The sequence below is a fragment of the Eucyclogobius newberryi genome, unplaced genomic scaffold, assembly GCF_026437365.1.
Source record: "Eucyclogobius newberryi isolate DKJ021-1_F unplaced genomic scaffold, fEucNew1.0.hap1 SCAF_16, whole genome shotgun sequence".
In the NCBI taxonomy this organism is placed as follows: domain Eukaryota; kingdom Metazoa; phylum Chordata; class Actinopteri; order Gobiiformes; family Gobiidae; genus Eucyclogobius; species Eucyclogobius newberryi.
The window spans coordinates 11,859,314-11,877,248 of record NW_027315790.1 but is presented as its reverse complement, the minus strand read 5'-3'; the positions used below and the strand labels follow the sequence as shown (position 1 = coordinate 11,877,248).

The window sequence follows — 17,935 nt, the reverse complement described above, 5'->3', positions numbered from 1 at the left end:
AATCAACTCATTAGATTACATAACATATCATGCCACACAATTAATTTGACATTATGTCATAATTAGAGGTGTGCCGATAATACAAAAATAGATTGTCTCTTATTTCAACTAACCAATTAAAGGCTTTAACACATTTCTGTTCATAATATCTGAATATTGTTATCGAAATACCAAAAAATATTGAGGTATTAATATTTGTCATTCACTACATCCCACTTACACTATGCTTGTGAATACTGAATTGAATGCAGCATTTTACTGAAACTTTTGCATCTACTACAAAGCTCTACTGTTGTTTCTCATGAATATTGTAAAACGTCACTGAGGCTTTTAGATCCAATTTCTATATTGGTGGGTAATGTATTTCAAAATCAAAATAGACATAATCACGACGACTGCTTTTGAGGACCTTCTCTGACATCTAGTGGGGAAGAAATGCAATTACAGATGGCAAACAAAATACAAAGCCTACCTAAACCACGTGCAAGTAGAAAATACAATTAAAAGCTATTCTAATATTCACAGAACATTATCGTGTCCTGGACTAGAGCATACAATTTTGTATTTCTTATTACCTTACATGTCGAGACAACCTCTCCTGATTATCTCAACGGAATACAAGAAAAAACGTAGGCCTTATTTCTCAATTACTGTGTTTAGAAAAACCTAGAAAAACAAAATGCGGAACAAATCCGTCCGTTCAGGTCGGTCAGGTTCAGTCACGGTTCATGTTGAGTGGTGTGTTTCGACCGGAATTATTTGAACGACGGACCAACTCTGCGCGTCAGAAAATAATGACCACATTTTTGACCAGTTTCTTGTTACAACAATTAGACTTATTTTAGTTGCTAGTTTGGATGGACGAAGTGACACGTATAGAGGTAGAATCGAGGGCTCCCTCAGTCATCGACAGATATTATACACGATGGTACAGGACAGGTAAACGAAAGCTTTTGAGTTAGCTGTTAGCATTTTGTAGTTCTAATGAAACGTTAAAGTAAATACGCAATGTCTTACTGACGTTAATGCATGTTCTTTCTTGTTTTGATTTTTTAGACTTAAAGGGAAAATCATGTGAAGATCACTGTATCTTGCAGCATTCAAACAGGTACAACTGCATAATAAAAATGGTTCTAGGATAAGTCATGTTTACGTTTTGTCATTTTCTCTTTTTGTAGAATTTGTGTTATTACTCTGGCAGAAACCCACCCAATCCTTCAAAATGGGAGGACAATCAAAAGTATTAATTACCAAATTAGTGATGGCTGTAGTCGACTCAAGAACAAAGTGTCTGGAAAATCTAAGCGGGTAAGAAGACAATGGCATACATACTATAATGAAAAGTATTTCATCGAATCTAGTCCAGTGGGTTTTCAACGTTAAGCACAAATTATCACCTGAGAAGATATTTGGCCTTCCGTGTACCACCAGAACTAAATCAATTCTAAAACGGAACTATTGTTGGGCTAAACCAGTGGCTCTAGTGCAAACTGTTGTGGTCTCAGACAAGACACTTCAGCCACATGACCCATTATTACCAAGTATGAATCTAACGAATGTTTGTTGGGGCCGATGGCGCAAATTGGCAGCCTCCCTTCAATCAGTCCTTCCCAGGGCAGCTGTGACAAAGTAGCTTACCATCACCAAGTGTGGAGTGAATTATGAATTCATCTTTTGAGTGTCAAAAGAGTACAACATAAATCAAATGCATAATTATTAATAAACCAAGTCTGAAATAGAACTACACACTTGCTGTACAAGTTCCCCCACAGAGGACTCAAATGTGGATTAATTTGACTCTGAATTCAGAAAGTACAGTATTTCAGTTGTGGAGGAATCTGCATACCACCTGAAGGAGCTGAAGTACTTACTGTAAGAGAATTTATAAAATGATTCTTTCCTTGTATTTCTCTGTAACCTCCTCACAGGAGTCCTATTTATCATTTCCCTTGGCATACCATTGTCTACTTCTGACATGCTGTCTTAACTGGAGCATTACTGGCCTCCATAGTCAGGCTACACATTCAATTTAAACCTCCTCCCATGGAAGCATAGTCATGGGCCTTGAACACTCAAAGATCTGTTGACTCTTCAAGTCCCCCGCGCCTGTATTGATGGTGTAAACTTCTCCTGCTTCACCCTTTCTTAGACTATCTGAAAACTTCTACAACACTTACCACATATTGGAAACCTCAGATCTATTCTAAATTGTGTGCTATTAATATACATTCACTATGGTCTTTTAGGGAGGCCAGTTCCTGACAGATTTTGCCCCGCTGTGTCGGATAACATGCACGGATGAGACTGAATACACAATTTATAGGTGAGATATTTTGTATTTCAAATGTTTCTGAGTTGTTCTTTTTCTGACAAAAGGTTTTTCAATTTCAGTTGCATTCGAGGAAGACTACTAGAGGTCAATGAAGAAATTCTAAATACACCTGCTTTACTGCTGGAAAAGGTGAAGTATACCAAGTTGAAAACTGTAAATATTTAGAGAATTGTAATACGTAAATGGAAATGATTAAACTTGCTTTTATTTTTCAACAGCCATTCACTGAAGGATACATTGCTGTAATTTTGCCGAAGCTTGAAGAGAGCAAGAGTATCACAGAAAACCTTCTTACGAGGGAAGAGTTTGAGAAAGTTGTTGCAAAACGAAACATTTTGTCACCACAGCCATCTTGATACAACAGACTGGAACAAACTATTTTGGTTATAGGTTATTTTCTGTTTGGTTGATTTGATGTTTCTTCAGAAAGTTACTGTAGTTCCCACATTTTCTTCTTACCATTTATCATTTTAATTTTAACATTTGAAAAGTACCCCAAATGGCTTTTGTCTGAAGATGACTTACTTTTGCAATGGAGTTATTTTGTATCGTATCAATAAAACACAAACCAGAAATAAGAAAAAATATTGTTTATTTTAAATTCAGAACTTACATTTGTTTTTATTAGTCAAAAGAATAGATGGTTCAAATCTAGAGCTCTCTTCTCCATCTCTACAGTAACCATAATCTACTTTCATACAATATATTCAGCAAAGCTTTTATACTATATTCATATTTAATCAATTTCAGTCAAGTTCCCTCAAATATTAGCTCGTACCTTTGTAGGATTATCTCTTTAACAGCTATGCTTCATGTACCATATACATCTTAAATACACTGTTGACGTGTTCACATGAAAGACTTCATAACCCTGCAATCACCCCACTCACCACTCTCTTTGTGTTTTTTACTGAGCAAGTGAGTTTCAAAAGTGTCCTAGTAACAGTTTAAGCATGAATCAGACAGAACAGCAGTTTACACTGAATAACTAATAACTTTATATTCAGAAATATTTGCAAGCTTAACAGAACAAACATTTGGGATCAGATTTTTTGTATTATGACACAAGCATGTTTCATTGCACAGCATATGAAACGTTTCCTATGGCATTGTTGCAATCTTTTTTGTCATAACATTTGTACAGAATATATTGAGCCACAATCACCGATATTACACATGTAAACATTACAAATGCATAACTCACAAACCAAAGGAGACTCAATTACAAGGGTTTGGTTTTTGTGGTAACATGCAAGTACTGTTTATCCACACATTTCTCATTTTGTTTTGGCTTTATGTGCAACACTAGAAAGATACAGCACAGACTTGTCTCACAGAGGCACATGGTGAAATGAATGTATGGCTGAGCCTCAAGCATCTCATGTAGCTGAGGTGATAAGAGAGGCAATGCTCCTTGATAAAACTCACTACAAACATCTGTGTGGGCTGATTGTCTCCATCCTGTGGAGTGGAATGGACTGGAAAGAATCTTGTACCATGAGATTTGAGATATTTTAATTTATAGAAATAAAATTGTTCAGACTGATGCTAAGTGATGGCTCACCTCATGTTCCCTCTATGAAACTCTCCTGCCCTCCTGAGCCCCATGTGGTATAGGCTTTGTGTTGCCTCCGCATAAATACTAAACAGACGATTGGCTGCTTTGTGGATTATTTACTCTCCAGTAGGTTTATGCTTGCCATGTGCTGCTCCAGTGATTTGACACCAAAACCATTGGAGCCATTCTTCACGTTGAGAGTGCTTTCTTCTTTGACAGGGGTTGATGTGTCCTGTGTCTCCCTCCAGTCTTGAGGAGAATCCAGGCTGCACCTCTCGGACTTATGCTGTGCAAACAAAACATTTGACACTCAATTTAAGCTTACTTTTTGGATCAGGTTGTGCCCAAAAGCTCACATTGTCCTAAACCAGACAAAATCATAATTTAGGTCTTAAAAATGTGGTTTGCTGTACTTTTTAAATGTTTGCTTCCAATGAATTTCAAATGGCATTAATTTTGTAGGTTGCAGAAAGAAGATTAAAATATGAAGGAAAATTATATCTACTCCAGTGGTTCCCAAAGAAGGAAATATGTCCAATAACACAATAAAAAATATTAAAATTAAACCAGATTTCTTTTTAACAAACCATATTACAAATGCAAATTTAAATTTGTAGTGCAGGGTCCCTGGTTTGTTGCATGATTATTTTGGAGGTCCTGGACTGAAAAGTTTGGGGACCCCTAATCTAGTTTAAAATGGTATTGTATTGTATTAAATTGCTGCATGTTTACCTTTCTGTGAAGTTTGTTGCAGTATGGTAGCATGGATAGAACTACAGTCAATATTCCCCTGGTTGTTTGAATGGAAGAATCCACCTTAAGTTAGAAAGAAGCGTTAATAATCAAAAACACATTTATAAAATACACTTATTCCAAGATCTCTAATGTGATATTCAAAATGTTCAGAATTTAATGATGAAATGAAGATCAGAGTGGACAAATACAGGCAATAAATAATAAAGAGCACAATTTTTTCAGCCGAGATGGTGCTGTTCTTCATTAAGTCCTTTAGATTTCAACCTCATATTTTTTACAAGGTGACCTACTCGAGTTGCTCATTAAATCCACATAGACATTCATTATTCTGCTCTCTTTGTTCATTACTGATGTTACTCACGGATCAAAATTATGCTTAAGCCAGCTACTATTGGACAACTCATTAGAATAATCAGGGTTAAGGTTATTCTGGGTAAATGTTACAAAAATATGCATAAAAAGGAATAGAGGAGATATAAGAAAAAAAGTGTCAAAATATGTTGCTAGAGCTGGAGAACAGTGACTCACAAATCAACTTGATGATCAAGCAGGTGCAATATGAATACCTTCTGGAAGATGGCAGTCTTTCCCTGAACAGGAGTCTTTCCCCCCATCTGGAGCTGCTGGCACAATGCCACAAGTTTCTCCATCTCTGTCAGCACAGTGGATTTCTCCTCATCAACCAACTGGAACACACAAGAAATAAAGCGATGTCTTTCAAAAGGCTGAGCGAGTAAACATCTAAAAAGAGCTGCACATCGGATGAAACATTATTTATTTCCTCAAAAAGGATGTCCTATTATTATATCCCTGGAAATAAATGATCAAGGCCGTCAGTCAATGTTTCTTGTGTATTATTTATGCTGCCTTCAGAACAGGTTATACCCTTAATGCACTTCACATAATTGTATATTATTACCCTTGAACTAATCTTCATGAATAGCTTTATGATTTTGTATGAGGCCTTGACATTTTGAAGTGAAAAAATTAGGGAAGGTCAAAACAGGAAGCTCAGACTTTCTTTGCTGTACTGTAATTAATCATAAAGCATGCAGCAGGTGGAAGAGCTCCTAATCATGAATTAGCCCTGGACCCGGCCCCTCTGCCTCTTCCACACAGACTTACAAGCCAGTGATGAATTCCATTGTTTAGTGACTGTCAAAGAGTAGTATAATTAAAATTAGACAAGCAGAAATATGGTGTGGGCAGCAGGAAGCAGGAAGGAAGATGGAGCAGCCATGTTTGTTTTTAAATCGGAGGGAAGACAAGTGAAAGTGTGACAGTCTTAATTTCCTGCTGTGGCTGTGTGATTTATAAGGCCGTTCCAGGAATCACGGCATGTCACAAAGGGTGAAATGGGTGTAACAAAAGAAGCAGAGGTAGATACATTGTTTTTGTGTAGAGGGACACAAATCCATCTGTCAAAAAGAAAGCCTTGACCATTATCATCTTAAAGGTACAGGCTAATAGTGAGAGTAGTTCAAAATACATAGAATAACACATGTTTACCTCACAAGGTGTGTGAGGTACATTTACTTGAATACTGTTGTCTAAATCCTCAACAATATATTGTTTTCTTACCTGAACAGCAAATGTACGAAGGGATGAGCATAACTGGAGACCCTCTTCAGACAGAACCTGTGTCACGCAAACATTATTATAAAAGTCTTAAGCATGACAATTAAAAACAAAGTAATAAGTTGACACTAGAGGTGGGCGATACTGACTAAAAGATTAATAACTCAGTCTTTTATACAAGTTCAAAAACAATAAATTCAGACAGTATTTTTTACAAAGCATCAGGAATATGCTGAAATACTCCAGTAAATGTCTTGGTACAAAATGTAAATGGATTATAAAATGAACCACAAAAGTTTTGAAATATCACTTTATAATCTTTTGGAAGTTTCTACCTCTTTTTGTAAAATACACAATATTCTCGGTTTGCAAATCTCAAAAAGTATATTGTGACATGATCCATATTTTGATTGAGCTCCCACTTCTAGTTGACACTAGACATCTTCAGTTTGCTTCAGGTTAATTCAAGTGTGAATTATATATAAGCAATACAAATAAACTGACCTCAGCCTGATGAAAAAAGTCTGCAGTTGTTTTGAGAAGCCCCTCTCCTCTGCAGGAATCAATATGAGACACATAGCAAATGAGAAAAGAAAACTCGATTGAGAAAGATGAATGACGACTAATACATCACCAGCGATCTACAGAAACTGTATGTTTGATGAAATACAACGATTTCCCTGTCAAAGTGAGTCATGTAGCAATGTCAAATGTGCTACCTGTTAAATATCGATAGCTGTGAGCTTAAGAATGTTATTAAAAGTAAGTCTTTGAAAAGATTTGTGTGGATGCTAAGAGGCAATACACAGTTGAGCCTTGAGATGAGTGGTAAGAGAAGAAAGTTGTGATTTATAATTATTGTACCTGGTGAAGAGGTACATGTTGTATGCCATGCTGGCCAGACTCTGGCTTTGTCGCACAATCTCATGCTCCTGATCGTCCCACTTTTCTATTTCAGTGTCCACGTCTGAGGAAAGCAGTCGCAGCTCCAGACCCAGCTTAGCCATACTCATCTGCTCCTGGAAACACAACGCATTCATGCTTAATCGAACAAATGGTAAAGGCAAGAATAAAAGAAACTGTGAATGTATGAAGTATTTTGAAATAGGTATCTCTAATCTAATCTACAGATTTTCTTATCTCTTTTTTGTAAAGTATGTAAAGTAATTTGGAAGACACTAATTTGGACAAGATAAATAGCACAGAAGCATTTTCTGTCATAGTTTCTCCATATAACAAAGGCATAGACATCACAGAAAGTCCTAATTATATATTTGATTGAGCTGGCATCTTAAGACTATATTGTTAATTCATAACAAGTAAAGTATACTACTATAAATATATCTTTGTCCCATAGACTAGAGTTTACTGAGGTAAATAAATAATGAGCTAAAAAAGCCTCTCTGGAATTTTGTTATCGCCAATAAACCAGTCTACCACAAAGCCCACTTATAAACTTCTGCTTTCTTCCAAAAGTTATTCTGCTGATACAGATTCATGTAATCAAAATGTCTGCAACAACTTTGTAATTTTGTCACACAGATAGATCTCTTTTAAATATGTGAATTTTTTCTAATTTGCTTACATCTCCAAAACCTTTATGATCAGCATAATCCTGTTTTCCAAGGCGGTGCAGCGCGTGCAAAACTGCAAGCCCACAACATTTCACTCTATTACCATATGAACACGTGAGTGACATCAGGTTTTCAGGGAGATGAATGTACTGCTGTCACACCAGAGTACACAACATGAGTTGATGTATTATACTGCAATCCACAGTTTATGGCGTGTGTATTACCTCTGCGTCTAACTTGACAGGTTTGGAAGTCTTAAGGTTTGCCGAATGCTTCTGTGAAAGGGAGAATAGTGTTAATCAGCGGATCACAAAGCACTGTTGGATGTAGAAGGAGGAGAATATTTATGAGATTGAACGTACGATACCCACCCCGGGCCTGGGAAGTGATAAATAAGGTCTTTTGTCTCCTGAAAACAGAATGCAAAAGAATTATGACATTTACAAATTTACACTCAATTCCACATAACGATAGTCTATAAATTAATATATACGGTATATACATTTCTTATCATCAAAATAATTATTTAGAAAGCCAAATTCCCCCCCCCCCCCTCTTTATTAATTAACAAAAGGTGAATCAAAAACAGGACAAACATTAAAACACCGGACATACTTATCCTTTCATTACAGACCTATAAACTCTAAATGCTGTTTAAACGCAGTTTGATTTAGAGAGTGTAAAAGTGATACTGCACTTAAGACATTCATTATTTCAATATGGATGAGACCGCATTTAAATACATTTCAGCTCAACACTTCAGCAACAATAATGACTTCACATAAATCTTTCCCTAACATAAAATTCTATGCATATACTGTTTGTCTTTTTCCCAGCTCATTGAAATGTATTCTGAGGATAAAAATTCAAATAATAGCTTGGATGTCTGTGACACTTTCCGGTAAAAGCTAAAATTGTGAAACGTACATAAACAGTGTCCAATATAAACTTCTGCATCTCTTATTCACAAAAGGTATCGTTCCACGCTCAAACAGCTCACACATCCTTCAAGGCGCAGTGCGTTTGCTTTATTTCCCAAGCGGACTGTTCAGGTTTGAAAAGTGAAGTAAAACGCACCTCGCTTGCCTTCAAAAACATCATTGATCTCTCGGACGAGTAAAGCCATGTCACACAGCTGTGACTCCCAGGACTCACAGAACACGTCCAGGTTCTCCTTCGCGATCTTACTGGACGGGTGAAGGGCCAGCGTCTGAGCAGCAGAAATGATCTACAACAACACGGGAAAGGTGAAACTGTTACAACAAATACAATGCAAGACATGGGTAATATATCAACATTTAAATAATATTGTGAATATTGTTTAGAAGATGTTGTTAAAACATTATGTTATAAACTTTCAAATAAGGGCACATGGTGATATTTCTGCACTGTAGCAATTCATTTCACAGTCATTTAACATTTGTCTGTTCATTGAACATAAACTACAAAGTTTAAGGACAAGTTTTAACATTTTTGTTGGACCCAAAAATATATCAACATGTAACCTAAAAGTGCACTGTGTGTATGCCACCTTTATGGTGGAGGGTATGCCGTCTGCTTGTCTCCATGGTGACCTGAGCCTGTAATGTTCCTCAGTATGGCATTAAATGTATCTAGCTTGCCTTTATTGTGTTTTTACTGATGAAAAATACTTTGAAAAACATGCATTCTTATAGTGAGCTAGCTTGCCTGTCCACAGATCTGACTTGTAACTTGGTCAGGTGGCTTCACCTGATACTTCTAGATTCCAGATAAGGCAATAACATCTCCATGGAGACAAGCAAGTAGTGGACTCTCCTCTAAAAGTTACATCATGTACTTTTAATCAACATGCACTGTAATTACAATGCTTTTTAATTTCAATTATAACATGATAGTAACATACACATGAACATAGTCACATAAACAAATATATAATACAGTAAAACAGGTCCATCCTCTATATGAACTTCAACTAGACTCAAGAACTGCTCTTGAATGGAAATACATTTAAAAAGTGAATCACAAACACAAAAAATACAGTATTTTATTATTATTAGTATTATTATTATTATTATTATTATTATATAGTTTTAATTAATTTGTTTTGTATTTTATTTGTCCTATGCCAAGGTTCCCATCCGCTTTATTGTCCTAACCCTATAAAATGCAAAAAATACAAAAAATAGTTAGTTATGTAGTATTAAATAGCTAATTACCCCCAGGGCAACCCTCCATTACCTTTGGCAGAAGCACACTAAAATCTCCAGCATCAAACCCACACAGGAGCTTTATTGATTGGGTGACCTTTGAACCCTGGGCAGAGTCATTACTGCAGAGTCACGCGGGGCCTGACATTAGCTCTGCCGGACAGGAACATTCTAGAGTGGGATAATTACTGGCATAGACCGTTTCCAACAGCAAACATATTAGATCTGGGACAGTGTGGGCAAAGTGGAAGTGGACAGCGTGTACTCTGCTCTGGACAGCGACTGCTACATTACTCATTTATAATTTCCTTGTTGCTGTCTCTTAAATTAAACACATTTTTGTTTGCCTTCAACTAGATTCTACTTGGTTCAGAGGTTGTATATACAAATAAAGTAGTTCATGGATTTGAATTGATTCAAGTTTAATAAGCTTGTTCTCTTATTTTTAACTAAGCAAAGAAATTAAAGTTACTGGTACCTGTGGACCAATCACATGGAAGGTCTCCTCGGCATGTATACAAGTTATCTCCAGAGGTTCTGTACCCGACACGTGGCACAGCAGTCGACATGTCTGTACAAAAAATAAACAAATATAAAGCAAGAAATCAATATTTGTGGGGACAGCATGGGGTTTATCTGCACAGTATATGAGGATTGCTTCTTGGTAGTCTTTCTTTCAATTTCCTTCTTGCCCGATCAAACCGGCTCAAACCAACTTTTACAAACTCTTTATTTGTCTATTTTACTTCTTTTATTACTACTACATCAAAATAAACATCAAATACAGTCGAGTAATAGGTTCACACTCTTTTTGTGTGAAGACAATAAAAAGTAGCTTTCAATTTAAAAAGAAGTGAGCATGTGGACAGCTTACCTCGATTAGCTGCTCTTTCTGTTCGGTTAGAGTGCGTGAGTACTCAGCCACTGCCTCCAGGTTTCCTTCAGCTCCAGCAGCTTTGAGAGCTCTCAGAGACAACTGCTCACTGTGAACCTTGAGCTGGTCTGAGGCCCGACTCACTGCTGCCTTATGGAGCTGAGAAGGAAGGGCAAGGGCAAGATTAGAAGAGACCCATCAGCTTATGATAATGCGGTTGAGAAGTTGCATCAGAAAGCTCGATAATGAGGAAGCAGGGAAAATTAGATTATAGAAAAATAGAAAATGGAAAAAAAATAACATTTTTGAGGAAAAGAGTTTCTGTATTGAGACAGACCACGGCTCACCTCACGTCTGAGGTCATTGATGCTTTGACACGTCTTCAGGACGGCTACCTCCATGTCCTCTGGGGGCTGTTTGGCCTGTGCAGACTGCTGCTTGTGACAGACACAGAGAGAAGAAAAATAAAGACAAAACAAACATATAGTGACTAAGTAAGTGTCTAGAAAATCAGTGCATATTCACTAGTTTAATCATTTTTCCCCACACAAAATCCACACTTAACGTTGTGATTTAATTCTCAAGGAGAACTTTAGTGTAGTGACAGCAGCATAATGACTAGTGTTATGTAAGTGGATCAATGCTAAGAGCCAAGGAGACTCGACTCAAAAGCATATAAAATGATAGCTGTTCACACATTCTGAATTGTTTGTTATTGTTATCAAAGTATTTCTATTTTCAACAGCATTCAAAAAAATGTTGACCACCATATGTGTTTCTGAATATTCCTGAAGGTATATGTGCATCTGCTCATGTGTGGTTGTGCCAACGCACTGCCTCAATCCAGCACTGCAGCAGCTGCTGGGCCTCCTGCCGGGCCAGCTGGCACAGGCCGAGGATGGCCTGCCTCTGCTCGTGGCTGGTGTAGGGAGAGTCAGTGAAGTCCTCCGTGCGCTCCACCAGGACGTCCAGCTGACTGCCCATGTCCTGAGGGGACCAGGAGTACAGGTTCTCTCTCAGACACTCCACACTCGACTGGACATGTTTAACAGGGAGAAGAGAAACCAGAAATGTCAAAACAAATGAGACACAAAGTCTTCTTACATTCTGGAGTGAAAAAGAAAAAGGGGGACCTGAACCCACAAAAAAAACAAAATAAAAAACAAACAAATGCATTTATGATTATTTCTTATTTTTTAATGCAAACTAAGCCTCCATCCATGTGTCCAGAAAACTACCATTATAAGCATTCATTAAAAGCAACGCAAACCCTGGATTATTATATCCAAGTAAATTTTCCATATTTTCTTTTTATGAGGAAGAAAACAAGGAATAGTTATGCCTTGTTTTGATATTCCAATAATTAAATAAAACAATAATTTAAAAAAATACATGATTCACAAAAATATATATTTTTACAAAATTGTGTGAGTTTAAATGGAAGAAAAATATATTGTTTTGCACAGGTTTGACTCACAAAGAACTCTACTCTGGTCTCTATTTGACTTGTAATCGTACCTTGAAATCTCTGATTCCATTGTAGATGCTGACGGGCAGGATCTTACTGTCTCCACAGCTGCGGGCCTCAGTGACTATCTCAATGACCTGCTCCAGGGCACAGCGCATGCGGTGAAATACTGCGTCTTTGTTGATTCGAGCCGACTCACAATCCGGGTGCCTCAGGCATGTCTTTGGAAGAAAATTCACATAAAATGTCAAAGCTGACAAAGTTGGCTTTCAACTTCTGTCCTTTTGATGTATTTGCGCTACAATTTCTCACTTAATATTTCATATTTTCTGGATATATTGAAATGATGTGCCCACTTCAATCATTCAGTGCATTAAATATAACTTGAAAAGAGTTGAGATGTTACATCGCCTTTGCTCTTTCCTAGTTGTTTACCTTGGAGGCTGTGAGGAGCATCATGGTGCATTTCTCCAACACGGCTCGGGCTGCAGCCATCCGCGCTTTCTTCTTCTCATCCTTTAGGTCCTACATCATGAACATAGATACAGAAGGCAAAACATTTAGCTTCACTGCTGAGTCAACTAACGTTCGAATCTATTGTAGCTATTACTTCTCTTTAAAGCTAGAATGTATGGACAGGCACAACCCAAATTTCCTCTAAAAATATATAAATGATTGGAAAAGGCAGCTGAACTCACTCATTCCCAGAATTTCCCCGTCGATTACAAAGAGAGCATGACTATCCGTCATTATTTTAGTTGCCGGCTTATAACGATGAAGATGATAGGACTTTTGAGAGGCCTGGTACAGAGAGGTGGGAGTTAAGTATGACAAAATAAAAAAACTGGGAATGTTTGAGAGCATTAGACGTGGAAATGAGAAGCGTTGGAGCGGCGACGTGACGTGTGTGTAAAAACAAGACCCCTGATGAAACTGCCTCACTGTTGGAGATATCGCAGCTGCTGCACTTTACAGCCGCTTCTGCAGGCAAAGCGCTTTAGGTGCACCATGTTCTATACACATCAAATGAGGTTTAGGGCTCTTTGACAGTACGAAGTTGGAACCCCAAAGACAGGGTTAAATGTAAAGCCTGGAGGAGTTCTGTTTTGCTAAAATACAGAAGGGTTACGGCTGGAAGTTTGGAGTGCCATTTAGAGGTCAGCGATAATAGGAACGTCAATATTTCTGTGTAGATTTAGTAACACATAGTTGAAGTTTTAGTCCAGTGTGAGTTTTGTCCAGTGTTTGTTGGAGCAGCCAAAGCAATATAATAAAAACATTAAAACTCCACCTCCCACCAGCTGCAACAATATCACATTCTCATTACAACATGTTCAATTATATTCCGATTAAAATAAACTTTGATTTTGATGACAGAACCGATTAACGCTTGTTTATGTTTATTCAAATCTCCATCAGCCCCTTCTTGTTTTACATACTAAACAAACATGTTACCACAGGCACCTACTGTGTGTCTAACGCAGTGGCGGAGTGTGATGCATTGTAAAAAATCAAGCCAGCTCTAATTAGAATCCACCTCTATTAATATTACTCACGTTCTGCCTGTCTCCGGTTAGGTGGGCAAATTCAACCATCTCGTTTCCAAACTGGCTGAAAATCTGGACAAACTCCTGGAAGGTGCTAACTCTTTCCAGATGGTCCAAAGTTACTAAGACCTGGGGGTAGAACAGGGAAAACGAAATGTTCAAACAACATTCAAAATTAAATTTGCAGACTCGACCACACTGATAATAAAACATTACGAGGTGACATTACACTAGATTTGATAAGCTAAGAAGATAAAACCTTTGTGTTGTAGAAATGTCCCTCTCGTGCATAGTCTTAACAAGGACATTTCTATGTGGTTAGCTCTATCTATGACAGAATCCTACTGTAAAAGATTTTGTCCTTCTCTAACATTATCAGTTTCCTTGGTCAGCTCCTTGATCGACTCATCTCACAGAAGTCGTATGCTATGCACTTTCCATTGTATCTCGGCCAGCTTGTCTCCAAGCTACTATTTAAACCTCTGTGTGTGGAAGTATATTCAGGCTTGAATAGCCAATACTAGCACAATGGGTTGAGTATTCAAGTCGCCACGTCCCAGACTGATAAAGTCTGGGACGTGTAAAGATAAATAAACTTCTACTGCCTTAGACATCCAGAGTGTCCTGCCTCTCCTCACTACGCTAAAATTCATTAGGACAAGACTTATTTTTCCCAGACAGTTTGTTTGTACCACAATTCCAGTGCTGCAACACAAAGTACCAGAACAACAGGAGAATACAAATATACAGTCAAAAGTAAAGATAATTAACTATGGAAAATATACTTAAATATAACAATTTAACAAGAATATTAGAATATACTTTAGTTAAGATATAAAAGGTGTAAGAAATAACATACAACAAAGGGTGAGTAGAATGGGTCAAGACCATTCTGAAACTATAAAGGAAGGTCCAGGTCCTATTTATGTCCTATTTATATTTTTTAGTAATGAAACTTGTTCAAATCAGTAAATTAATACGTTTTGGTATCAATTAGAATGTGCATATTGAATTTGATCTAGTACATATGTAACGAAAGGGTCTCTTCCTCTCTTCCTATTATTTTATATCAAAGGTGGGCCCTGAATCCATCGGTGGCTTACATATAGTATGTCTAATGCGGATTATATTAGAACATTTTTTATAATATGAGATTTCCCCAATTTGAATCACTTGCCTGCAGCATAAAAATAAACAAGAAATATAAAAAAATGGCTGAGACGCAAGGAATACATCTCAAACACTTCATACTAATTTGTAATTCATATTTATTAGCTTCTGTCTGGCTAGTGCCTATATCAACTGGTAAGATAATGCAACTGTTGTCATTTTAGCATGAACATTTGGGTTTATTAGGACTTGCCACATTTAGCTAAATAATCCATTGGGGATAGGCTTAATTGTGCTGTAATAACAACAGATTTTCCATTCTGGGTCTAAATCAGGCTGAGATTGTAACAGAGTTTGTCAGTGATGGAGGGCACTGTGCGGTCGACAGTCTGCACAAACAAGGATAACCACCTTCTTTTTCCATTCTCAGCTCTAAATTTGTATCTAACTTTATCCATATCACAGTGTCTGGCTAAAGGCACAGCAGGTGCACTGAGAAACCACTCTCCATCCTGTTTTCTCTGCAGCATTGTCTAAGTGAAAGCTAAATGCACTGCTGCTCACTTTAATTACCTCTAGAGTATCTTACACCCTCAGAGTACTTGTGCTTATCAACCAGAAAAACATGACTTGGGCTAAAAAAAGTGTGTGCCTTTCTCTCTGTAGAGTTCAACATACTTAGCCATAACATTATGACCACTGAAAGGTGCAAATTGTGTAAATTGTGGTGATTTTGAGATTTGAGAATGTGTGAGAGCTGGATCGCTTGGTCAATCTTTAACAATTTAAATTGGATTTTTAAATTTTTAAATTCAGTTCACAATAAACATTTTGAACACATCCACATTTGACAAATTAAATGTGCAGTTAATCGAAGGCAGTATTTAACATCTGAAAGTTGACGCTTTTAGGTATTATGATTCTTTTATTAGTCGAATAGTCAGCAATTAATTTTTTTATTAGTCAAATAATTAGTATATAATAATTAATAATATATGAGTCAAGTAATTATTTCTATTGTACGTTGAGACTTTTCAAATACCTTTAAACAGATCAAGATTTAAATGTGGTAACTGAAGGTTTCAAAAATAGAGAATATTTCTGAATTAATTGATAGCCAAGCTGTTATACTGATCTGCGTATGTGATAAATGTCTTAATCCTTACCTTGTTTCGTGATGTAATTATCTGTTTGATGACAATGCGATCGGCCAAAACCAGCACTTTAGTGACGGAGGAGAGCAGCAGACGAGCCGCTTTCACCATGGCTGTCCTGTCACTGAACACCGTCACCCGCGCGTCAACTTGGGATGAAGGTGCAGCTGACCCCACATCGGTCAACTGGGCTATAGCATCCCCTACAACGAAGACAAGCATCAGAGATTTAGGATCACAACACAAACTGCTGAATAAATAAAAGAAAGTCAAACAAATTTAACAACATTTGGACTTGCTAGAAGGATTATGCATCCCATCTGGACTGGGAGGGCCCCGGGATCTCCCAGGAACAAAAAACGTGTCAGTGTGCGACAAAAGCTGCAGGGTGCTTTGCCTCGTGTTTGCTGCCACTAAGATCTACAGCCAGATACAGATAAATAGACTGTGTACATGGCTAATGGCTTTGTTCTGAAATACCCTCAAAATTAATCATCTTTTTCTTACAATCTGCCACCTCGGAGGAACAGTTTGCACAGACCGGAATGACGACAAATAAACACTAGTAAGGATTTGGCAGCTGGACATCTAAATCTGCCTTTTTAGTCAAAATACAAACTGACCAGTATTTTTAGTAACTTTTTAAACCGTTCTACTCTCTTTACGACAATACCTACCAAGAAAGGAAAGGATAAGCATGTCATTATTGAATTATGTAGCCTGTCGTTTATTAGGTTTGGATGGACCTTTAGGCTAAATGAACTGATTGAAACTGACAGGACAGACAGCCTTTCAGAGTTTGCTACGCTAACCAGTTCAAACATAACAGGCCTGGCTTTCAATATATTCCCTCGACACCCCGGACATCCTCTCTTTGGGACGCAGAGGCTATTCAAACCATATATAAAATACTGATGAAATATCATAGAGATGAGTGCAAAAATTCCATCTGAAACTCATTGATTAGCTGCAAAAATCTGCAGAACAACTTGGAATAATATAATTTAATATCATGAAGTTCAAAAAAGATATTAAATCATTACATTGTGCATTAGATTGTGCTACAATGATATATTTGCCCAAATGTAAGTAGTAGTACCTCGTAAAATTATTGTTAAGAGTTTGGTGACACTTTCAAAAAGTAAATGGGTCAGAAAGGATTGATATTCTTAAGTGGATTCCAGTCCCGCGCAGTGTCTTTGAAGATTAACGTTGTACTATTTAAATTAAGACCTCCATAACCAACATCAAGGAACAAAAAATAAATTCACAGTTATCTGGGAGATCAAATTAAAACTAAATGTCTCAAAAACGTCATCAATTGTAATAGTACTATTGATTAGATTTAAGGGATTTATTGAAAAATGATTTACACTTTGCTCAACTTTCTAAGACTAACTATATTCATACGCTTTTGGAAGGTCACACTTTGGGCCTAAACGAAACAGACAGAGACAGACATCTAACACAGATTGGCTGTACTGAGCTGCCTTGTTGGATCTTCTTTGCTCTGGTGACGAGAAGCCTCTAATTAAACCCCTGCATTCGAGCTGCCTTTATTTCTCTCACTATTGTTCACATGTTTGAGGTCTAGTGAGTCGCACTCTATTTTCTTTTCTCCACCCCCTAAAAAATTAAATAGGTATTTTTATTTTCAGAACGATTTTAAAACCGCTTTATTTTAGGAAAAAGTAATAGTAAATAGTAATAAATAAATTGGAAAATAAAATATTTGCAATAGTAACAAATCAGTGGACATAATTATACATTACATTAAACTTCCCTAACACAATAG

At 37.1% G+C, this 17,935-nt stretch overlaps 2 protein-coding genes across 5 annotated transcripts in view; one reads left to right on the top strand and one right to left on the bottom strand.

Annotated features, from left to right (window-relative positions):
• Positions 1–775: 775 nt before the first annotated feature.
• abitram (actin binding transcription modulator) lies at positions 776–2,759 on the top strand. Its single transcript, XM_072447569.1, has 6 exons — positions 776–939; positions 1,057–1,108; positions 1,179–1,308; positions 2,247–2,323; positions 2,392–2,461; positions 2,551–2,759. The coding sequence occupies exons 1-6, from the start codon at positions 858–860 to the stop codon at positions 2,686–2,688; spliced, it is 549 nt and encodes a 182-aa protein (XP_072303670.1). The 5' UTR covers positions 776–857; the 3' UTR covers positions 2,689–2,759.
• Positions 2,760–2,907: 148 nt separating this feature from the next.
• Positions 2,908–17,935, bottom strand: part of ctnnal1 (catenin (cadherin-associated protein), alpha-like 1) — a 45,558-nt gene continuing 30,530 nt past the window's right edge. The window contains exons 3-19 of one of the 4 annotated variants that reach the window (XM_072447565.1): positions 16,153–16,343; positions 13,886–14,005; positions 12,765–12,854; positions 12,380–12,550; positions 11,696–11,896; positions 11,209–11,295; positions 10,862–11,020; positions 10,466–10,558; positions 8,876–9,026; positions 8,161–8,207; positions 8,023–8,073; positions 7,089–7,243; positions 6,729–6,777; positions 6,228–6,284; positions 5,213–5,332; positions 4,623–4,706; positions 2,908–4,176 (exon numbers count right to left, since the gene is read on the bottom strand). In XM_072447565.1, coding sequence (XP_072303666.1) covers positions 4,003–4,176; positions 4,623–4,706; positions 5,213–5,332; positions 6,228–6,284; positions 6,729–6,777; positions 7,089–7,243; positions 8,023–8,073; positions 8,161–8,207; positions 8,876–9,026; positions 10,466–10,558; positions 10,862–11,020; positions 11,209–11,295; positions 11,696–11,896; positions 12,380–12,550; positions 12,765–12,854; positions 13,886–14,005; positions 16,153–16,343 — 2,000 coding nt within the window. In that variant the 3' untranslated portion in view covers positions 2,908–4,002. The remainder of the gene's footprint in view (positions 4,177–4,622; positions 4,707–5,212; positions 5,333–6,227; positions 6,285–6,728; positions 6,778–7,088; positions 7,244–8,022; positions 8,074–8,160; positions 8,208–8,875; positions 9,027–10,465; positions 10,559–10,861; positions 11,021–11,208; positions 11,296–11,695; positions 11,897–12,379; positions 12,551–12,764; positions 12,855–13,885; positions 14,006–16,152; positions 16,344–17,935) is intronic. The other 3 variants (XM_072447566.1, XM_072447563.1, XM_072447564.1) reach the window with 3 other exon arrangements.

What these genes read in the sequence shown, in the direction of transcription:
- abitram (XM_072447569.1), top strand. Translation starts at nt 858, where the DNA reads ATGGACGAAGTGACACGTATAGAGGTAGAATCGAGGGCTCCCTCAGTC. An exon ending in TACACGATGGTACAGGACAG is followed by an intron (nt 940 to 1,056) that starts GTAAACGAAAGC and finishes TTGATTTTTTAG; the next exon opens with ACTTAAAGGGAAAATCATGT. An exon ending in TGTCTGGAAAATCTAAGCGG is followed by an intron (nt 1,309 to 2,246) that starts GTAAGAAGACAA and finishes ATGGTCTTTTAG; the next exon opens with GGAGGCCAGTTCCTGACAGA.